The sequence below is a fragment of the Neovison vison genome, chromosome 4 (assembly GCF_020171115.1).
Source record: "Neovison vison isolate M4711 chromosome 4, ASM_NN_V1, whole genome shotgun sequence".
Taxonomy (NCBI): domain Eukaryota; kingdom Metazoa; phylum Chordata; class Mammalia; order Carnivora; family Mustelidae; genus Neogale; species Neogale vison.
This window is the reverse complement of record NC_058094.1, coordinates 4808140-4832079: the sequence shown is the minus strand read 5'-3', so window position 1 is coordinate 4832079 and position 23940 is coordinate 4808140. Positions and strand designations below refer to the sequence as shown.

The following is a 23940-nucleotide window of genomic DNA, read 5'->3' as shown; positions in this document are numbered from 1 at the left end:
GGTACGCGTGTGTACGCAGTTGTGAGAAGGACGCTCAGATGGGGAGCAGGTCATTTCGATGCGGTGGGACAACACCTTCCCGGGAGCTGCATCGGCTCTTTCTGCCAATATCCTGGACCCGAGCGGAGAGAAGGAGGGACAGGCTTTCAGAGTGGAAGGAACAGTGAGAGCAGAGGCAGAGACAGAGCTGCCTGGGGAGGGCTTCCAGAGGACGGCCTTGTAGGGCAAGCAGGCTTAAAGATGACATCTCAAGGACAAAGGGGAAGCGACACCAGGCTTGGCCCAGGGACAGTGGGGTCACAGAGCCATCTGGCAGAGCAGACTCCTGCCCTGCCCAGGATCAAAACAGAGGGACCTGGGCTTTCGCGGTTCTGAGGTGACCGCTGCACTCAGAGGCTGAGCAGGTGGGACCATAGTCCCGGCTCCAACAGAGACCTCCTTCTGGTGGCCCTGAGCAGCCCTCTCCTCCGGACCCAGGGACTACTCAGAGCCCGGGAGTGTGACTGTTGGACCTGCTTAGTATTCCCCATGAAAACAGGCATATTTGATAGTTAGGTGCACTTTAATGGATGCTGAAAAGAAATTAGATTAATTCATTTAAGGAATAAATGCCCCCCCCGCCCCCTCCATGATGAAACTCTTAAATGCTTCTACTTAATGGAAATCACCTCTCAAAACAGCACTAAAACTAATCATGCTAATTTGTATACATTTCCACAATTTCCATGCTATCTTCTCTCGGGCTTCGATGAGCCGTGTTGAGCAGGTGCCTTTTTTGTGCCCAGCTCAGCAGCCTGAAGTTGTCCTCCATGACTTCGGTGGTCATCCCCTCCCCACCCCACGGGAACATTTTCTAACACCTCCAGGGAGGAAGAGACAGCAAAAGCTATGACATAGCACCATCGTAGTGGAAGGAAATAGTCATAATTAAGCAAGTATAATACTTATCCATAGGCACGGATGTCAGTTCCTCACAGCCTTGACCTCAGGAGACAAGAGGTGACCATCTGGTAGACCCAGAAAAGGTAAGCAAGGCTCCGAGTCAAGAGAATCACGTTTTAAAATTTCTCACTTCTGGGTTCTTTTCCTGTCACACCTGAAGCCTCACATATTAAGTGACCAAAATTCATCCCTGTGTCTCTTGGGTCCCAGGTACGTTGCTTTGTTGGAGGCACCTGAATGGTTTAGGGACAGCCCAGAGATGTCCTGGCCTCGGCGGGCTTACGGGATCACCTGTAATTTACATTTTGCTATTTCCGGTGGTGACCAAGGTTCTGTGGACTTCAGATTCTCACTGGATGCCAGGCCAAACACCCCCCACTGCCGCCATGTCCATAGAGCAGAAGCCCCCTTTCTGCCCTGCCCCCAGTTCCAGGAGCAGATGGGACACCGGTCACTCCGGCTGTGAAGTCAGCTGACTGCATGCGTGTCTGTTCTGGAATGCTGGGATTTTCCAGAATGCCTGGGGGACGATCCCTTCTGAGTTCAGAGCCATGACAGTCTATTCTATGAGATACGCAGCTCACTAGACAAGAAGAAACCTTCCCCAAGTTATTTTTTCAAAACATACTGAAAAGAGAAAACACAATGGTGGGCAGGGAATGCTGCATTTCACATGGGGCGTTATTAGTTTTCTCTTATTTACAGAATCCAACCATAAACGTCAAGCCCGGAACATTCGACGAACATTTGTTTCGCATCAAGAATGAGTATCTAATAAATCGTCTGCTTCACTAAAACTGTGGCTACCAGGAGACAGCTACGTGGAAGAAGACAGCAAAAATGTCTAATTCTGCCACTTCATTTATGAGACAACATCTCACGTTTGAACAAAGCAGGGTTTGTGTCTCTGGAACGTTCTCATTTCATTGAGCCAACCCACGGCAAGGAAGCCTGCAAGTTTGGTCAGCGTGACTTGACACCCTGGCCCCTGGCCCCACCGTTTCTCTCCCCCCTTGGCTGCCCCTTCCTCTCTCCCACCCTGTGCTCACCCCTGCGCCACGCAGGCCCCAGTCGTTTTGCTATATATGCCCATATCACCCTTCCCTACCTTCTGTGGGCTGAGCCAACCTCTGCTCCCAATTCCAGATCATACTTGGGACCCCATCTCAATGTCTGCCTCTGCTGGACTCGTGGGACACTTCTCCACCTCCCTCGGAGGACTGTGAGCTCCTCCAAAGCAGCAAGGCAGCCTCCCATCCCTAGCGCTGTGTCCCAGGGACCCGCCCGGGGCAGAGTGCTGCTAAGTGAACCACCACTGTGTGCACAATGGAGACACGGACCCCAGCCAACAGGTACCGTGAGCTTACTCGGTACCAGGCACTGTTGCAAGCATTTCCTTGCATAATTCATTTGATCCTTAGCACAAACCTGGAGGTCGGTACCTCTTACAAACCCCACTATATGGGTGAGGAGCCCCAAATCAATCCATCAATCCATCAAACCGAAAAAACGTTTCTAGTGTTGGTGGGCAAGTATTGGAAGCAGGGCTGGGGCCAGGAAAGCCCAGAGCCCGGTTCTCAACACTACTGAATTCTGCATCTCTAGACACAGCAACCTTTTTCTCTTCCGTTTTAGAGATAAATGGGACAAAACAGCCAAATGAAACCATTTGTGCCTTCAAGACCACTCCATTGTGTCCCTGCAAGACACAAGAGTGTCAAAGACAACATTAGGTCCCACACACTTTGACTCCTTTGGGTTGTTTCTCAGTATATCATACTTCATCGTCCAAACATCTATTTTCCTTTCTTTCTGCTTCCTTAGAACTGTAAGCAGGTGAAGGAAATCATGTCCGGTTAACTGTATGCAGACATGACCTTAAACACTGCCTTCATCACCATGCCTGCAGAGGGCACCTCACCAGGAACGGAGCACATTTCCCTCCCCTTGACGGTGGACGGCCTTGCCCCTGGCCTTGACCGTTGCCATGTGGGGATGTGGGGAAGGGACCCTGTGCCAGTTCCCAGCCAGCCTGTCAGAGACCGAGGCTCTCCCTTCTCCCCCAGCCCCACTGCCCCCTCTTTCTGTGAACTGAGCCACGGCGTAAGCGGTTGCCCCCCCCCCAACCGGAGAAGGAAACCCAGCGGCTCCCTCGAGAGTCTGGCCACCCCAACTGAGCATCAGACACGTCTGATGTCATGACCCCCGACAATCCATGCTGTCTGCAGAAATCTCGCAGAAAGCAGCACGTGAACGACCTGGCTGAGCCCAGCCGGCTCAAACCATCGAGAATAAATTGCGGTTCTCAACCACTGAGTGTCGGCGTGCACGGCAGTGTGGGGACATCTATCTGAAAATAATGCCCCTGGAAATTCTCCTCGAGTAAGGAATCACCAACACTCTCTTGCTCCCTCATGGGGTAACCCTATGGTGGTGGTTGCTGGCCTCCACGTTAGCCTTCCACTTTGAATAGTACGTTCCTCTATATTCCGCGGGCACAGCAAGTGTGCCCCAATTAGCCCTGGGTCAAACCAGACCAAAGAAGAAAAAAATGGTTTCTTTTGTTTTTGTTTTGTTTTTGTTTTTTTCCTCCCCCAAACTGCATTTCATTTGTCTTTGTTTCTGTGTGGCAAAGTGCTCCTCTCCCCAAGCCCCTCCTGGGCTCTGCCAGCAGCTGGATGTCAGGCAGCCCTCTGGTCCTCATGGTGGTGGGTGGGGACCGCCAGCTCCAAGAGAAGGCTCCACAGATGAGGGAATGGATCTCGGGCTCTAGAGTCATGGGGAAGGAACGGAGCCCTTGTCAGGAACCTGGGGATGGCTGTGAGCAGGTGGGCTGGGGCATGGATCCCGCCCGGATTCCAGGTCCCAGCTTCATCCCTGAGGACGGACCCAGCCCTGCAGCCCTGACTGTGTGGCCACTCACGGGTCGGACTGATGGACACTGACACTGGACACTGACACTGGGCCAGTTACTCTCCTGGAAACGGACATGTATAATCTCTGTGAATGTAAAATGTCCTTCTCCATTATAATCTCCAAGACAAGAACGCTGCAGAGGATGGGTTTTGTATCCCCATTTTTCGAGTAAGGAAATTCGATTTCCAGTTGCCAGTGCCTTGGGTCACACAGGAACTCAGGCAATGGCAGGATTCCTACCCCCTCTGCCAATCAAACCAACCTCCTTCTGGCAAGAAGTGGATGGAGATGGGGCGCTACCCAGGCAGGGGTGAGCAGGGAACCGCAGGCTTCCTGAGGGCACACAGGACACGGGGGACCAGGTGCCCACCATTCTCGGTCACCCGATTCCTTCCCTGGAGAGAGGAGCAGAGCGGAAGACAAGGACACCCTGGGAATGGGGTGACTCGCCTAGGACTCAACACTGAACTCTGCCTAGAGTCCGAGGAGGAGCAGGTGGTCTCCAGCGTCTTCTCTATCTAGACCACAGGCTCTGATCAAGCTGCTGCCCACGAACCACCATCAGTCCCTGACGTCCTCCTGTGTGGTCTGGGTAGGCTGCTCGTTCCCACACCGTCCACACCCCTGCAGGTGGAACTAAGCAGACTCCAGCATCTCTATCCCCAGCCTGGGGGGATTTCAGTGCCTGTAATTCCATTCACCGTAATATCACTGCCCATAACAAAGTGAGCCAATTGCCAGGGAAATTCCAAAGGAAATTCTTTGAAGAGTAGCTATGAGCAGAGCTTTCGACTCTACCGGATTTTTTGTCTATACCAATCTTCACTACGTCTATTTGTATCTTTAAAGTTAAGCAGATTTTCCATAGTTCTTTTTATCTCCTTACCTTATCTTCCATCCATACAGGTTTATTGTTTTGTTTTTAAAGATTTTATTTATTTGAGAGAGAGGAAGAAAGAGAGAGAGAGAGCAAGCAAGCTACAGGAAGGGAAAGAGGGAGAGAGAGAGAAGCAGATGGCCCACTGGTCAGGGAGCCCACCACCGGGCCCAGCCTCAGGACCCCGAGATCACGACCGGAGCCAAAGGCAGATACCTAACTCACTGAGCCCCCCAGGAGCCCCTTCCGTCACTTCTCCTTGTGAGGATGTGACTGATCTACACATTTACCCAAATAGACTAATGTAAGTATTTCCTCTTGGTGCCTGTCCTTACCTCTTATGTAACAAGGTCTTTATTTTGGACTCAACACTCCATTACACAAAGCACCTGCGGCTGGGAGTCCTGGATCCCACTAATCACCCAGCCTCCTCCAAGTCAGAACCTGGGCTGTCCTTGGCCATCCTTCTCCCCAAGCCGGGAGTGTTGATTCTGACTCCTCCTTGGGCCTGGGAAGCACTACCACACCTGCCAACTTACTCAGTCCCTGTAACTAGCTGCTTATCGGGATTGACAACAGGATGCCATTTGCCATCGTCTTCCTCTCCGACTGGACTCCAGCCAACCCTTCACAGCCAGGTTTTTCCCTGGGAGAGCGCGTTTTCCTTCAGCCAGGTTCCCCTTGCAACAACATACACTCATGGCTACACCACGAGTGGGCCTCCCTTTCCAAACTCATCCAACATTCAACACGATTTACTGAATGTCGCTCTGAACGCTGCACTCCGCTCTGCACGGGCATGGAGTCATAACTGATGGTCCACCCGTGGAAAACAAGGGCCCCGCTGCCGTCTTCCTGCTCACCTGTCTGCCCGACGATGGAGGCGCTCAGTCTGTGGGGGATCCTTGAGGACACCTTCAAGGTCACTCGGATCTGGTAATACCTAAGGAAAAGAACAGAGAACAGGCAGATGAAGACCAGACTCCTTACTGTTGGCTTCTTCTAAAAGTACCTGGACTTACTCTTAAAGTCCAAAGGAAACCAGGGAAGTGTCTAGGCAGTATGCACGGTCGTTTGGCATCAAGGAGGGACTGTGGGAGAGGGATAAGACAGAACCAGGATAGAGACAGGAAGTTGAGTTGAAGTGAGATCATCGGAGACATATGCCAGGTTGGTGGTATCGGGGAGAGGGAGGGATGGGTTGGCCATAGAGCACAGGTGCATTAAGGGGCATGGCTTCTGTTTAGTCAGGAAAGTCCATTCTATGGGAAAATAAAGCTTTAATGCACAGTGCGAAATCCGTACATAAACTGAGTCGCTGTCAGGTTGTAACACAAACTCTTCCTTTAGAAACACAGCAGCTGGGCTGTCATTCCTGGGGGTCTTACCAACCACTTTTCCAGCATATTTCTGGGCCCTTATTTGTAAGACGCTACTCCCATTTCCAAACTCCATCATTTCAGGACATCATGCAGGTTCCCAGACTATCAGTAACCCTCCTAGCTGCCCCCTTCTGCCACAGATGCAGAAGCACTTTCCCCAGGTCCCTGCCTGGGCAGGTAATGGCTCTTGTGCTCGCAAGCACTCAGGAACAGCCCTGGCGCCACACTGTTGTCCCCTCCCACCAATGTCAAGCCCACTGTGAGAGGGGATGTGAATTAAAACAATGTGAAATAGAAGTAAAATGAACCATGAATTCATGGATCTCTGCTGGTTCATTGAGCTTATGGCTTGGGAGACACTGTACGGTGAATATACTTATAGAAGGTTCTGTTGACAGGCTTGTGTTTGTCGTGTGTGTGTGTGTGTGTGTGTGTGTGTGTGCACATGTGAGATAAGCAGAGGAGATACGGAGCAAGGCACCAGTGCTGGATTCACAGCTGGAGTTCGGGTGACATCATTTGGGAGCTGTGTGCTTTTGAATACACCATACAACTTCTCTGAGCATGTTTCTGTATCTGTCAAATTAGGACTATGAAAGAAAGAAAGAAAGAAAGAAAGAAAGAAAGAAAGAAAGAAAGAAAGAAAGAAAGAAAGGAAGGAAGGAAGGAAGGAAGGGCGAGCGATGACATCTGCTTCCAGGAAAGATGGAGTAGACACACTTTTCCCCACCCCCTTCCCACTACATACAACTGAAACTTCTAGACGACGTATATAAAATAAACAAAAGGTTTTTACAGATGAAAAGAAAGCCAACAGTCTAAGAACCTAAGGTCCAGAGGGTGAGTTCTCTGCATTTCTGCCTTGTAAATCCCAGAGAGAAACTAACCACCCAGAAATTCTAATGGCTGCAGATGAAAACAAATAAACAAAAAACTCTAACAAAAATGCCCGTTTTTTTCTAGACAAAGTGCCAGAAAAGGGGCAAGACAGAAAACTTTTAGACAATAGTGGTTGTACTTCAGCCATAGTACGTAGAAAAACTGTGGCCTCATCTCCATCCATACGAGCAAAAGCCACATAAGAGCTTTGATGCCCACCACTGCCAACCTTGAACGAGGCAGCTTCCTCACCTGGCAAAGGTAAGATCTTTGAGGAGGGAGCCGGATTCTCACTACTAACAGACGGTGATGAGAACCCCACCTTTTCTAAGTACAGACTATGTGGGGGCCCGAGTTTCTACCCCCACCCCGCAGTCATGAGGGCACACGTTTGCTCAAATGATTTCTGACAAAGGTTCAAGAGCCATTCAACGGAGGAAAGGTACCCTTCCCAATCAATGGTCCTGAAGCGATTAGTTATCTATCCATAGGGAAAAATCAAATCAAACCAGAACCAAACAAAAAGCTCACCTTCTACAAAAATTAATTCAAAGGGGATCAGAAATTTGCGTGCAAAATGTAAAACAACTAAACCTTCAGGAAGAAAAGTAAAAGAAAGTTTTAAGATCTAGGGATAAGGGATGAGTTCTTAATCCACACCGGAAGCGTGATCCACACAAAAAGCTGAAAAACTGGACTTCACCAAGACCTACACACCTGTGTTCTGCTGTGTGTACCATTGACAGGCGTGTCAGACAAGCCACATGATGAGAGAAAATATGGACCAGTCACAGGCAGGTGACCCTCGTTACTTACAGATTCCGTATGTGTGGACTGACCTACGTGGTAACTCGTATCTACAACCCCACACCCGGGACTCGGGGGCTCTGCAGCCGCTCAGACATGCCTCCAGATGTGCCTCCAAATGTGCGAGGGCTGACGCCCCTGTGCACCTGCTTCACCTGAGCTCAAGCGGACCACACTACCTCTGTTTTCAGTTCTCATGCTGGAAACACATGTCCTCTGCAGTCTGTTTAGTGCCACTTCTTTTTCTTTGCATTTCTGGGCTTTTTGTGGGTGACTCTGCTACTTAAAATGCCCCTAGTGTAGAGCGGAAGTGCTGTCTCATGTCCCTAAGTGGAGGACACCGGCAAAGACAGCGTATTAGATGAGCTGCGCTCGGACCGTGCCCCTGGCCATGAGCTCAATGCTAGTAGATCAAAGATAGAGAGAGACAGATGAGAGACAATAGAGTGATAAAGACGTAGATGATGGACGCATGACAGACGGATGATAGACAGAGGATGGAGAAACAGATGATAGACGATGCAGAGACAGACAGACAGATAGATAGTGCTGCCTAATACAGAAACACACTTCAGTCAAGGTGACGTCTGGATCAGCTGATAAACACACCGTGACCAAGGGCTCCCAGCCCCTCACTCTCTTTCCTCGGGGAGCAACAGCTCATTACACGGAGGCACTTGACGACCATCAAGAAATCCATGGGGGAAGCACAATCACAAACCAGCTCACAAATCTGTGTGAGGGAGACTGAGGCAGGATGGACACTTCCCGCCCATCCACAGGAGACGCTGCTCCCTGGCTGTCGCTAATCACCACTGTGCGGAAAGGCTGACTGTGTGTTGCTAGACCTTTGGGGGTTTTCAAGGGAAGACAGAAATTTGGATTTTTAATAAAACATCTTTGAAATGTGCTGTTGCTTCACCAATTAATGACAGTAACAAGAGGCATAACTGCTCCGTTGTCGGCAGAACGGAACGCGTGGGCCGCAGACTCCCCACGCGCCCATCACCAGCAAAGGCTGATGGACACAAACACAGGAGGTCGCTTCGGGTGCTTTGTTAATGAAAAGACCCCTGCGGTTCAACAGTCCCATCCACCTCCGGGTTTAAGATTCTAACGGCTTCTTCTCTGAACACAAAATGGGTCACCCCTTCCCCGAGGCCATCTGTCACTTTTCTGCCAGGCGGTGCTTGGAGCAGCTGGAGTTGCGCTCAAGGCTTACCCAGCACCCCTTGCCAGGGCCCGGACCCAGAACGTCCCGGAGGCAATCCTGCTGCGGCCTCTGTAAATCCTCTGTGGGAGAAAGCATCATCTCAGGGGCTACCCAGAGAAGACACTGGAAATATGGAACGACTTATCCAGTAGCAAAGGGCAGTCAACATTCTAATCCAGAGATAAGTGGGTGTTTTTGTTTTTGTTTTTTTGTTTTTTAACTTTTGGCTGCAACACCTCATGGGAATCACGTTTTATTGCATAGATTAAATCCTTTTATAACCAATTCCAAAACACTGCCCGAGTCCCTATTCCTTAAAACCCCTTGACGTTCCCCAATCTCACTTCAAGGGACCAGTCATCATTTTGAACTTCAGATGCGTTAGAGGCACAGGTTAAAAAAAATGTGTCAATTAGGCTGGCCCGATTGGGCTCTGCCCTGATTAAACAGAATGCTTAAACCCCTTTAGTAATTCTCTTGTATCTGGCATGAATGTCTGCCAGGTCATGAATCCATAAACCACATGTCCTACCTGGCATACATGATATCGTTTGATCCCTGCAGGAAACCTTTGATATCCTTACTATCATTTCCATCTTAAAGATGAACCCCCTCCCACCCCGGAGATGAAGGGATTTGTCCACGTTCAACACATTCAGTAAATAGTGTTAGCACATCTCCAGGCATGGCCCTATTACTTCCCGCATGGATTTCCTTTAACCACCTTAAATGCACCTTCTTCCAGCCGGGGTCATTCACGAAGATGCTACGAAGAAGGGAGACGCTGGCTCCAGTCCTTGGGAGGTAAGCAAGGGGTGGGGGAGGGAGATGCAGTAAGGACGGAAGAAGGAAGTGGAGCCCGGGAGGGGGAAACCTTCGGGCACTGTGCCAGCATGATCGTCTTGATTTGCAAGTGACTTTTTGGGATATAAATATATATACTCATGTTTAACCTTACGGGCTTCCATCTGTAAGAATGGCATAAACTGTGCCCTTTACATAACGTGGTAGGCAGAATAATGCCCCTTCCGAAGACAGTTGTGTCCTCTACTCCAGAACCCTTAACAGAGAATTAAGGTTGTAGGTGGAATTAAGGATACCGACCCCCTGGCCTTGAAACGGGATTATTCTGCATTTCCTAGGTACATCTAATGTAACCACAAGCGTTCTTCCAAATGGAAGAAGGGGGTAGGAGAGAGAGTGATAGAATAACATGATACGAGAAGGTCCCTCCCTTTGAAGGCCTGCGGCCTTCAAAGATGACTGATGCCATCAGCCCGAAAATGCAGGGGGCCTACGTGCCCTGGAAAAGGTAAGGAGACAAATTCTTCCCTAGAACCTCCGCAAAGGTTCTTGTAACAACCACGTTTTAGCCTAGGGAGTTTCATTTCAGACTTCTGACCTCCAGAGTTGTTATAGATTATAAATCTGTGTTGTTTTGACCACTTAGTTTGTGGCAATTTATTATAGTAAACTGGTACATACAGGCTTTCAGATTTCTTCCTCAAACAAAGCTAATGCTGGAGTGACTGTCCCTTGTTAACAACAGACAGACTGACTCAGAGAGGTTAGGTAATTTTCCTACAGTCACATGGCTAGTTATTGGAAACTTTAGGGATTAAAATGCAGGGTGCTTTGAGTAAACCAGGCTCTTATCTGGGGAGGCGAATGCAGGTGTTTTAAACTTCATTAGGTTCCCCTCAGCTCCCATCACTATTATCACCAGGAGTCCAATCACATTCTCCCTGTGATCACTAATGCATTTCCCTTTGTTTTCTCAAAAGCACCTTTAGAAAAGGAATGCTATCTCTTGCTTCCTTTATACTCTTTAGAGATCTTAGCACTGTGTAAGGAAAGAAAAGCATCTAATAAACATTTGTTCTTGGTTGACTATAGAAATATCCACGGCCACCAGCTGCTGGAGGAGGAGAACCAGGTCCTATTCATCTCTGTATTTCCAGCAATTAACAGGGTGCTCGCGCACAGTTGGCATTCAATCAGTGTCAGAGGAATGAAAGAAAGAGAGATAAAGAAAGCAAGACTGATTGATTCCAATAACAGAGACTCCTTCAAAACCATTGGGTTATATAATTCATTCCCAACATCTACAATTCTGTGAGTGACTAAGAATCCACATGCAATTTTTATGAAACTAACAAAACTAGAAATGATATTCTATAATGGGAATACAGAGATCTATGACATTTTGTTACAATCACTTTCATATTAGGCATGATATGCAACAACTACTCTGACCCAGAGACAGGTGACCCAACCTTAAAGTACAAATCGCTGTGTTTGGGTCAAAACTGAGACTCTGGAGTCAGAACACCTAGGTCCCACAGCCAAATAGATGAACTTCAAATAGTAACTTTCCTTCTCTGAGCCTCCTTCCTCACAGGTAATGATATCTGTACTAGCCTCACAGAATTGTCACATGCTGCAAACGGGGCGTGCAGGTACAGCCCTTAGTACGACACTCAACCTTTAGTATTTTAGTAAAGAGAAAATATTGTTACTAAGACGTGTGGAACAGACACCATGCCCCAGCTGGGATCCCAATCTATCCACCCTCATAAGTGAGGTGAGGCTAGGGGAAAGGTGATTGCTTGGGTGGGACAAGGTTCAGAGATGCCTGTGGCACATAGTACTTGGTAATACAAAATGGCGGACACAAGAGTAATGCTTTGCTCTGACATGGCTGTGCCCACATGGCTAAGAAATAACCCTCTTTCTTTGAGGCTTCTGAGGAAATAAAGCACATGGTTATGAGTGTGAACTCTGGAACTCCACAATGACTGGTTGTATGACCTAACTTGACAACGAAAGACCCACTGGTCCTAAGGTAAATCTCTTTGCCCTAATGAGGAAGACAGGGTAGTCATGTCAATAAGAGAGACCTTGGTTTCTAAAATATCAACTAAAAAAAGACCTAGGAAAGGACCAATAAATTTTTACTGTACACTCATAAGCTGATTCATCGCTTCTGACCGTGTCCACCCACCGTAACAGGACTACAAACCACTCTGTTGGATCTGATTGGTCTCAACAGCAACTAATGAGACATTTTCAAGAAAGGTCCACTCTAATATTTCAGCAAAACTTATCTGAATGCATCAGTATGATCAAAACATAAGGATTATAATAGTTCAGTCAGATGCCACTGATGTTTACTGGGATGACTTTTCTCACTCCCTCATTCTCATCTCCTCACTCATCTGGAGGGGCCAGAGAAAGAAACACGCCTAGCTAAAGATACTCACTCCTCCTGACTCCCTTGCAGCTAGGAAAGTTTGTGTGATCGTCTCTTGGTTAATGAGAGAAAACCATTCATTGTCTGATGGAGCAAAGAGGAACACTCTTAAAGCAATCTTGGGTTTCATGACCCATGGGCTGTCTGTCCCTTCTCTGACTTTGTCTCCTGACTTTATACAGAAAGAAAATGGGTCTTTTGGGCATTAAAACAGCCATGTTTTGTCCATGAAGATAAAAGCCATGTGAAAACGGTGGCAGAGCAGAAAGATAGAAGTCTGAGTCCTTTGTGTCCTTGGTGACATGATGGTACGGTCTACTTCTAGATTCCTTGTGATATCTTATAATTTTTAAGCCAGGATTAGTCATCTGTCTGATCATTTGAACCCAAACACAATCCTTACAGGTAGAATCTGATTCCAGACCTTATTGGGGTCACATTTTCTATGGGGGAAAACTCAGAAGAAGCAACTTTGGCAACTGGATTTCTCTTACTGTCTTTCCTCTTGACGGTAGAAAGCTGAGTATTTCCTTGCAATAGAGCCATTAAAATCTAAGAATCCAGGTTCGACTTTTGGGTAGAAACAACGCAGATATTTTTGTCTACTGGTGTTGAAAGCTGCTTCATAAGGGGAAAGGGTCCTCTCTGTAAAGTTCAACTGAAATCATTGAGATGCAGTCACCAACAGGGTTTGGTTCTAAAGCCCAGATAACAATAAAATGCCTTTTGCTTAACTTTCTGGGTATGTTATGAATCTATGGGGATGTTCTGAAAACTTCAGGGACATTGGTGGTCAAAGGTTGAAACTCAACCCCTGCGTCCTTTCCAACTGTGACCAAGGCACCCCTCCGCCATTATGTCAAACCTTCGTGTCTGGCATTCTTTGATGTGTGCACACCAACAGATGCCACATTGACTTTCCATGAGAGCTCTTTGAATGATATATTACATTCCCACTTACAGGTCCAGAAATAAGACTTTCTAAAATCCCCTCAGTCTTGGGTAGTTGCCTCATACAGATATACAGATCAGGACTCAGCTAGAGATCCCAGGGAATTCCTCTACACAGACCTACAGCAAGCTTGCTTGCTCACTTTTGCTCTCTCTCTCTCTCTCTCTCTCTCTCTCAATAACAGAACTGAGTTGCAGGCACTTAATAAATATCTGTTCAATCAAATCATTTTTAAATCAAATGTCTATAAATGTCCATACACAGTTACTGCATTGGGTGTTTCTCCCACCAAGCCGTGGTGCAGCAACAGTGTATAACTCCATGGTTATTTACCTCAAGTGGGTATCTTGAAACCAGCCAAGGTGGGAGAATTTACACCATGGAACTCAACAAATGTCACGATGTACTTTTTTTTTTTTTTTTAAAGATTTTATTGGCTCCCTGCCGAGCAGAGAGCCCGATGCGGGACTCGATCCCAGAACGCTGGGATCATGACCTGAGCCGAAGGCAGCAGCTTAACCCACTGAGCCACCCAGGCACCCCACGATGTACTTTTTTTGAGCCATTTTTTAAACAGTATGCCTCATGACCACCACTCCAACCTTTTAGCCCAAAGGAAATATGGAGCCCACACAGATTAAATAAGGGGGCAATTTGGAACAGTTCTAAGAAAGTCACTGTTAGGTTGGCTTCCAACTGCTGAGCAGTTGTGGAAAATCTATTTCATTGCTCTGAGATGCCTCATGGAAAAAAATTATACTCAGTAAGCTCGTAGGATAATTCTCCTGTGAGCAGGAGGGAAGATGACCTTTGCAAGAGGCATGGCATGTGAGTATAGATTTCAAAGTCTGAACAAAGTAGCTCTTTGTTCTCCCATATTCTCCTCTTCCTGTTCAGGTTAAAAACAGGGAATCCCATAGTAACAATAATGGCAATGAAGATGCTTTTTGTCCAACTGAGGACAATTTAAATTCTCTGCCTTTTCATGTGTTCACTTGCAAATGGGGTTGGTCAGTTACCTTCTGGAGTTGACAGAGACAGAAATCAGAGTCAGTGTGCAGAGCGACACTGGGATGCAGTAAATGGGTGTATTATTTTTACATAGCAGCCTGATTTGTTGGTGAACTACCACCGGTATTCACCAGAGCACGCAGCTCAAGGAGCTCAAATCAGCACCACAAGTAGTCTACTCCGAGATGCCATGTATAAAAACTGAGGTTGCAGGGTTCCCAAAACAGGGCAAAGTGCTGCACCATCCCTGTATCTTCCTCAGCCATTGGGATTCACGCTCCCTGGTGAACCTGTTGTTCCTAGATAATGAGTCAACCCAGATGGGGTTTCTAATTTACAGGAGTGGCCATGTGTCAGTGTGGCTCTCTAAAAAATTGCTGGTGTCAGCCTCCAGGTCAGCAGAAAAGAACCATTTGCAGGTAAAATGAAGACTCCTTCTTGATGTCCCGTATGGGATGGGATTCCATCACGAGCTACCTGGGGCATAGTGCCTCCTCAACAGGGGCCGGTTTTCTTCTCTTGTGATGGGAAGTAACACTGGATTTTCTTTGCATTTGTGTTGCTTGATTAAATGAGGTTAGGTAGAAGCAGGCTTTTAAGCATCTTGCACAGCTTGAAATGACATGGGTAATTTAAAACCTCAGACCAGAAAATCTGCCGTGCAAAATCACACTGTGACAGGGGTCTCTGCAGAGAGAATTTTTCTAATTGGCAAGCCCAGGGTCGGAGGGAGAGGACAAGTCTTTCATAGAGAGGGATCAAAAGCATGGCATGAACACACACTGGGGAGCCCAAGGCCCCGGCTCTCACCTCCAACATACTGGGTATTAGATATTGGATTCTCCCCTGACTAGTGGTGTGTGACCTTCGGCAATGCATCATACCTCCCCAAGCACTGGTTTTCTCACCTTAAAAATGAAGGTTGTGAGGGACCAATGGGACCCTGCAGGTTGAGTGCCTGGCACAGTACATGAGACCCTGTAAGCACCAATTCCTTCTAAAATGTCGCTGAACTACTCTCATCATTGGGACCAGATGTTGCTGATGGAAAGTAGAGCCAGAACGGGGGGAAGGACCCCCATGGCCACCCAGCTAGTTCACAGGGTCCACCAAAGAACACGACCACTAAGTTTGGCCCATCACCTAATGCAGGATACCCATACACTTGGACATAATCGAATTCTAGGGTATATATTGGCCCTAAGTGATAAGAAAAGATACTCTACAAGTAGGTGGATACAATTTCCTTACTGTTGTTTGTGGAGACCCCATAAATATTTACAATAACAACCATAATATCAGAGCAAGAGTGAGGAAACCCAGCCGTCCTTGCAAACCAACTCCGAGGTGGGCAGGGCACCAGGTGTTGTGCGTGTGATGCCAGATTCTACCTGGACAGTATTCAGAAAGGAGGGTCATTATCGCCTCCACTCTTCCTGTATGGAATCTGGAACTCCAAAGATACAGACCTCACTCACAGACTTAGCATAAACACAAGTGTTATGAAAGCTCATGCCCAGGAAACCTCAAAGATACAAAAGTATTCTTCAAACTGGGTACAGGGATAGCCATAAGAGCAGGAAGAGTTCAAGCCTTAAAAAGTCACACCTGGGGCACCTGGGTGGCTCAGTGGGTTAAGCCGCTGCCTTCGGCTCAGGTCATGATCTCAGGGTCCTGGGATCGAGTCTCGCATCGGGCTCTCTGCTCAGCAGGGAGCTTGCTTCCTCCTTCTCTCTCTCTGCCTGCCTCTCTGCCTACTTGTGATCTGTCTGTCAAATAAATAAATACAATCTTAAAAAAAAAAAAAAGTCACACCTGGGCGTACGTGGGTAGCTCAGTCAGTTAAGTACCGGACTTCAGCTCTGGTCATGATCTCAGGGTCCTGGGATCGAGCCTGGGACGCTCTCCCGTGGATCCAGACCCCGCCGAGACCCACAGGGCCCTTCCTTAGTGTTAGGTGGCAGGCTTTGGCCCAGAGCATGATGGAGACGCCGGCAGACACGGGTGCTCTGTAATGCAATTCTGTCCGTGTTACACATGGCTATGCCTGAGGTGACCTGACTTATCCAGAGGCTGACCCATTTTACAGATGTAAGTTAGTGTTGAGGAAGCTCACATGCTCTCTGGGCTCACCCTTGAGGAAGGGGTAGTTCTAGGCCATAATGACAATTGAGGAGAAAGAAAGCTTGGAAAAATGCAGAGGGGTGGTGTCCAGAGATGTGTGCAGGGGTAGTGGGGAGCCGGAGTCCAGGACGGGGAATCTAGTATCACCTTGTATCTAGTATCTAGTATCTGCTACCGTGTAAACAGATGGGCCACATTACCGTCCATGGAGGATTAAATGTAGTGGTTCAAGGCACCAAGTGTGAAATCAAACAGAACTTTTATGTTAAGAGACTCTTCCCCTTCTAGCTATGTGACCTTAGGCAAGTTACTTAACCTCTCTGAGCTACCATTTTTCTCCTTTGTAAACAAACAGATAAACGATTAGACCCAATGCACAGGACTGAGTGAGGGCAACATAAAAACAGTTCAGCACAGCACAGAGCCTGTGCTGTCTCCAATAATCATTAACGGATTAATATCTATATTACCATTGTTATTCTAATAAAGAAAGGCTTCATGGAAGACATTGAGCTACCTTGGGGAAGTCCGGTCTTCAGAGTGAACCTGGGTTTGATCCTGTCTCTGCCACCTTCCAGGTATGCAACATGAGGAAAATCATTCCAGCTTTCTGAGCCTCAGTTTCTTTACTTGTCAAAGAGGGATAACAATGCCATCAGGTGAGTCTGCGGTGAGGAGTCCCTGAGGCAGCATTTGCAAGGTGCCCGCACACACCAGGACTCAGGAAGGGCAAGAGGCTCTGAGGCTCCCCATGGATGAGGCCACTTTCTGTCTAGCTCGCCTCCTCTCTCAGACAATCGAGCGTGAGCCATGTTTCTCGTCTGGGCCATGAGGCCAGGTGAAGCAGGCCGCTGAAGCTTGCATGAGAACAGCTAGACAGAGGGCTGACAGACATCCAGACACACCTGCCAACGGTCCTCTGCGAGGAAGAATCCCTGACTGATTTCCAGCCCCTTCCACCAGAACGTGTCTCTTCTGAGAAACTGTCCCAAGCCTGGTTCGTCTTGCTCCCTCAGCCCGTCTCTTCATTGCCGTTGGATATGGAAACTGCTAGGACTTGAAGGGAGCCTGGAGATTTCCAGGGATTTCCTCATCTGCATAAGAAGTCCCCATTTCCTCCTCAATCAAATCTTTATTTCTGCAAAACCGTTCAGACAGAACAACAAAGAGGTCCCTCGGCTCCATCTAACAAAGACGTGGGATCCGTCATTTCCACCCACGGACGGCGTTGGCACCAAGGGGCCCCTGAGGGAGGCATCCGGCTGCTGCACGCTGCTGGCCAGCAGATGCATGGGTGGGGGGGCGGTCCCAGGACTTGGCCGGACTTGGGGGAGCGGCAGGCCCGCCTCCCAGCCGGGCTGCAGGGCTCTGGGCATGTGGTAGAACAGGACTCGGCCCCTCCGGCCGCGGGGCTGCGCTCTGGCCCCAGCCGTGGACGGCGGTGTTGACGGCAGCAGCATCGTGCCTGAAAACGCCCAGGTCAGCACTAAGCAGGCCCAGGTCAGGAAGCTGGATACATGGCACTGAACTAAACGTTCAGTGACTTGCCCGGAAGGAAGAAAGGGAAAAATCCCCAATGCCAAAGAGAAGAATTAGGGACAGCTTCACCAAGCCATGTGGGACGGAACCCAGGAAAGCTGGCGTGAATCTGGGGCACAGCCTGCCCTCGGATGGGCCTTTCCCCCCCGGACCGGTCAGTCTCTCCAAGCTCACTATCTGTCTGTCTGTCTTTCTTCCTCTACGTCTCTCTTTCTTGCTCTCTCTGACACACATGCATGCGCGCACGCACACACACACACACACACACACACACACACGTTTCTCTGTTGCATCCAGGCATCCGCTGCTCGTTTTTACTCTCCGTGGCCTCTTGTTAGGGTTCTCCCTTCCCTGCAATCAGGGGTTAGCAGTTCAAAGCTCCAGCTGCTGGTGTATGTGGTACAGGGCAGTGTCCCTCTGGCGGACAGCAGTCCACCACTCGTCCTGCAAGACCAAAACATGGGCAGGCAGAGGCCCCTCCCAGGCTCAGGCCCACAGCAGGTGCACAGAGAGCACTCACTGCCCACCACAATCTCCTCAACGCGTCCTGCTCAAGGGCACTGTCCTTTCGAAATAAGACTAGAACAATCACTAACTCCCAAGCACTGAGTCGTACCACAGGCCGCTGCTCAGTCCAGGAGGACACTTCTTCTGCTGGCTTCAGCGAACCCCCGAAGTACGGCCATCTTATTTATCTATTTATTTCATTTTATGAATGAAAGAAACAGGTTCACAGAGGTTAAGTGGCTTTCCCAAGGCTCTGCTGCTAATCATTACCAGAGTGGGTGTTCAGAGCAGTTCTGTCTGTCCTCAAAGTCCTCAAAGCCCGTGCTCTACCCTTGCCTCCCCACCCCACGTGTTCTTAGCAGGACTTCTATTCTGGGAGTTTCAGGAAATCAATCATCTCCACCGTGAGCTGTCAGCCTCTCTCAATAAATCTGTCATTTTCATTCCTGTGTCCTTAGCGTGCCATGCATAGTCAGCACAAGAAATGTTTTCTGACTTAACACAGGGACCCAAAAGCATAAAGTGCTGAGTAATGAAGATTTCGATCGTAAGTGCATTATTTGAAGAAAGAAATACGCTGCCTCCTCTGGCATGCATTTTGCCATCTGGCTCAGGCATACAAGGCACTGATTGAGGGTCTTTAGGGCATTTTTATCGATAATGAACAAACCCCAAGTTGTTTGTTATGATTCACTTGTGAAGAAATGAAATAACAGACATCCACTGTCTTTAGGATGACAGAGAATAGTGTCATTTCTTTTTTAAAAGCAGGTCTGAAAGCAGGCATTGTTCCAGAATACATATGAGAAAAGAGAATCAGAGACACTGACTGACTTCCCCAAGGTCACACTGCAAAGGTACAGGGGAGCTGGGATTTTGAACCAAGACTTATCACTCCTTGAACTCCCTAAAGCTCTTCTAAAGATAAGAAAACACAGTCAATCCTGAGTAACCTCTGTCATGACAAATTGGTGGCTATCTGAAAAAAGTCTTTACTCTCCAGTGACCCGTCATTTTCTGGTTGGTTGTGTTTCCACCTCTCTCACAACAGGCTGCGCTGAAGCTGTGATAGAAGAAAACTAGCAGAATTTGGGCAGGGCTCCATGGACTCCCAAGACAGTCACAGTCCCTGGTATGTTGCCATGGGATTCCTGTAGAAGAGGAAAAGTCAAAAGTCCTAGAAGCATGCCCTCACCCACCTCACCTGCAGCCTCTGGCAAGTTACCCAATGTCTCCAGGCTTCTCTGTCGGGATGTTCAAAATAAGGAGATTGGGCCACCAAGTTCGGAAGCCCAGACTTAATTCCTATTCCAAGCTGACCAAGGAGACTTCCGCAGTGCTTGAAACCAATCTTCAAATGCCCGAGGAGCCCGAGAGCTATGTTTCCATGCTTATTTGCAAGAGAAAGTGAAAAGGACAGGGGCAAATAAGAGACTGTCCACTGGTCTTCTGATTAATGATGTTCTTGGTGGGGAGGTGGCCAAGCTTGGATTTGAACTTGGACGGCCTGGCTCATAGTCTGAGGCTCGGGCACCACATCCCCTGGAATCCAGGTGACCCCTTCCACTAGCCTGAGATTGACCCCTCTGGTTCATAAGGAAAGGATACTTCTGTGAGCCAATGCCTATGGCCCAGAGCTTTCCAGTGATGCGGCCACTCTCAGGGGCGCATATGGGCACTTCTCTCTGGTCGGAACAAAAAATGACTGCACCTGCTACCACCCATTCCTTTAACCTGGCTCCTTGCAAGACATCAAGGACATGTAAACTGCATTTTCAAAGGAAGTAGGAGCTCAGCAAGAGACACACTTGTGACCAAAAAGAGTGATTTTCCTCTCACCCCAGTAAGATGATCACCAAAAGTGTGTGGGCAGCAGAGCCTGGCCGGTGAGATGACTTGGTTCAGGAGCTGCAGTCACACCCCTGGGGGGCTTCGGGGGGGCAGGGTGCAGCCTCTGCTCCTGCTCTAACGTGCATGATTTTGCACACGCCTCCTGCTCTTGCACACCGCCACACCTTTGCACACACACCACTGCCCCTCCTCGGGCTGCCAGCCTCAGACATCCGGGGTATTGCCTTCACATGTCAGGACTCAGCTCAAAGACTCCCTTCCCGCCACCTGCGGAGTGGGCCCCACCTGTCCCATCCTCTGCTCTCTAGTGTCTTTGCGGTGAGGACTCTGCCTCCCCACCGCCGCCTGCCTCCTGGGCAGTCTGTCCCCATTAGAATCCTATCTTCCTGCTCCTTCCTGCTTCCCCCAGCCATCCTGGTCCCTTGCCAGGGATTAGAGAAGGATTAACACACACATTTTATCTATTCAACCCAAACCCCTGGCTGTCAGCTCCTCCCCAGAAGAACCTGAGCCTTAGCCTTATTGATTTCTAAGGACTGTTTCCTCAAGCTGTTTATGGGGGGGATGAGTGAATGGCTTAATCCTGAGTCACTCTGCGGGCCACTGACTACCGATCCTGACCTCCACTCACTCTGACAATACTGTGTTTTCGCAGCACCCAGCAAACGGCTATAGATTCCTTAGAAAATATTCAGGGAATTTGGGTAAATTGGAAGGGGAGGTGAACCATGAGAGACTATGGACTCTGAAAAACAATCTGAGGGGTTTGAAGTGGCAGGGGGTGGGAGGTTGGGGTACCAGGTGGTGGGTATTATAGAGGGCACGGCTTGCATGGAGCACTGGGTGTGGTGCAAAAATAATGAATACTGTTTTTCTGAAAATAAATAAATAAATAATAATTAAAAAAAAAAGAAAAAAAAGAAAATATTCAGTCCCTCAAAGTTCAGTAAGCAAGGAGAAGAAAATCGGGGTTCGATGTACACAACAGAATCTCACTTCTGTTGAAACTGCTGACGGTGTGCGCACGGAGCTATATTCGAGCAGAGAGCTCTGTAAGTTTTCTGAAAGCCCAGTAAACTTTTGAGGAATAGGCATTGTGTTTCTCTGCACTTTCTAATTTACATACATGAATATGCATAAATGCATAAATGAATATGCATTTTTGTACAGCAAGATACATGTAACGTAGACCTTGGGAGGCTCCCCACAAAGCACCAGCCGGGACTTAAACGTCCCAGGTGGTCTTCTGAGCCCCAGTTTACAAACTGGTCCAAACTGGTCCTTGCGGTGAAACCCCCCATCCCAGAGTCATGGTTAGGAGTCCATGAAGCCAGGAGGGCCCCCATGCCAGCCACCCAGCACAGAGCCCCTGCGCCGGGTGACGACGGCCCAGGGGCCCCCGGAGCTCAGCAGAGGCCGCAACACTGGAGCCACGTGCAGTATCGTAATCGATGTCTCGCCCACCGCCCGCCTTCCACGTCCTCCTGTTTGTGCAATGTGCTGTGGGTATTTTTAAGACCCCAACAATCATAAGAATGTTAGTGGCTGTGTGTCCGTAGTTCAGATTTGAAGAGACAAGTGCGTCGTGTTGACTCAATGCACTGAACACACGCTGTTCTCGTAAACAACGCAAACCGCTAGTCACCCCACCTCTGCTCACCGCTTTGCGGCCGGGGACAGGTTGGGGTCATGGTGACACCTAACAGGACCGTGCCTCCAGGACATCAGGAAGCAGGGGAAGGGGTGGGGAGTCCAGGCAAGTACAGTGCGCTGTGACCACACGGGGCCCGGGCGGCACGGAAGCCGCGACGGGAGGGCTCCACCGGCTGAGGGCTGCAGCCTCACAGTTAGAACTGGGAACATGGGAAGGTTGGCCTGCCTCCTCCTACAGGAGAGCCTCGCCTGCGCACCCCTCCCACCCATGTCCCGCAGGTAGCCCTCTGGCGCCCCTGGCAGGGCTGGCCTCCAAGCAGAGGGGCCCCTGGCTTCTAGCCCAGCAGCACGTGAGGTGGGCGGGTGCAGGGGAGGGGCGGGTGGAGGCTGAGCTGTGTTCCCATCGCCGTCCTGCCCGGCCCGCAGCGGACACGGCCCCTCGATTTGATCTCACAGTTCACCTGCGACCTCTGGGAGCCGGGCCCAGCTCCTCACTCGGGGACGGGCAGGAAGCCCGGAGGACACCTTTGCTCCCACTTGCAGCCCTCGTGTGCGACCTTGACCAGGTGGCCACGGAGAGCAGATCACGGGGCTCTGGGACAGCGAGGGCAGTCGGCGCTCACACGCAGCGTGTCTCTGCCCCCCGGGGGGAGGCAGCAGCACCCGGTCCTCCCTCCACACCCCCGTGGCCTGAGAGCCTCTTCTGAAATAATAATGCCGCGAGAACAGAGGGAAAGACGACAGACCAGGGACGGGCACCGGCCCTTGCCTAGCCTCCAGCTCTGGCTGAGCCTCGTGGTGACGCCTGCATCCTGGGGAGCCCTGTCCGTGTGGTCACTACAGTCTCCACGTATCCCCATCACTGCGTCCACGCTACGATCCATACCGTCCCCCGCAAACAGGATGGGGCACAGCGCCAGGGTGGAGACCGTGCTCTGGTCACACTCCTGGGGAGCAAACCCAAGGGAGCTGGACTCCAGGATCCCCGCCCCTGCTCACCATCCGTACCCATGGCTGGGCACCCATCTGTGACACCGCTCTGCTTTCAGAGACCCTCCCGACAGCGTGGCGCCCACGTCCCGTTGCCTGGTATGCAGGACTGCTTGTGAGGGGTCCTTCTGCAAACATTCCTTCCTCCCCTCCTGCACGCCACACCTCCTGCATCCGGAATGTTCCAGCCCCCGGCCAGTGAGGCTGGCTCTGCCCAGAGGTCACTGTGCCATTTTACATCCACTCACCCCAGCAGGGCTGGTTCAAGCCTCACTTCCTGATGACCATAAGTGACCAGGGCCCTCTTTTAGGATCTCTTGGTCTCTGCATCAGCCCTATCCCCCTGGGCTCCACAGTCCCACAAGACTGAGCGCTGGCGCAGGACAGGGACACGGTCTCACGGTCTAATTTCTCCCTTTTTCCCCAGCACCAGGGAGAGACCCTCCCACAAAGTCCTGTGAAGGTGCTGGGTACCGTGTGTCTGCCCGAGGAAAGTGCGAGCAGGGCCTCACACGGACACGGGCACCCTGCATCACGGTGAGGTCAGCCTCGGTTGCCAAAAGGTGGAAGCGATCCAAGCCTCTCTCCACCAGCGGGTGGATGGACACACCAAGTGTCGTCCCTCCGTACAATGGGACGTTATTCCGCCTTAGGAAGGCAGTTCCAACATCTGCTCCAACCCCGACGAGTGCTGAAGACGCGCTGACTGAAACGAGCCGATCTCGCAAGAACCAGCACTGGGTCATGTCCGTCCGCACGAAGGCCCTGAGCTGCCAAGTGCACAGACACAGCAGGGGGAGGGTGGTGCCAGCGCCTGGCAGAGGCCCGGCAGCTAGTGCTTAAGGAGTCTGCAGTTTCAGGTGGGGAAGAGGAGAAAGTTCTGGAGGCAGATGATGGTCAGTGAATGCTCTTAAAGCCACAGAACCGCACCCTTGAGAATGGGGAAAAGGGTCCATCTTTGATGTGTATTTTACCACAATTTGTTTACAACGGAAGAAAATGCAAGCCTCTTCTGACCCAGCCCCCCGGCCTCAGACATGGCTG

At 49.8% G+C, this 23940-nt stretch overlaps 1 protein-coding gene across 5 annotated transcripts in view; it reads right to left on the bottom strand.

The window, feature by feature from the left end:
- The window catches only part of FAM135B (family with sequence similarity 135 member B), a 278086-nt gene that overhangs the window by 129250 nt on the left and 124896 nt on the right, over positions 1 to 23940 (bottom strand). For all 5 annotated transcript variants that reach the window (XM_044244899.1, XM_044244898.1, XM_044244901.1 and 2 more), the window contains one exon: positions 5599 to 5678. In XM_044244899.1, the coding sequence (XP_044100834.1) occupies positions 5599 to 5678 (80 nt within the window). The remainder of the gene's footprint in view (positions 1 to 5598; positions 5679 to 23940) is intronic.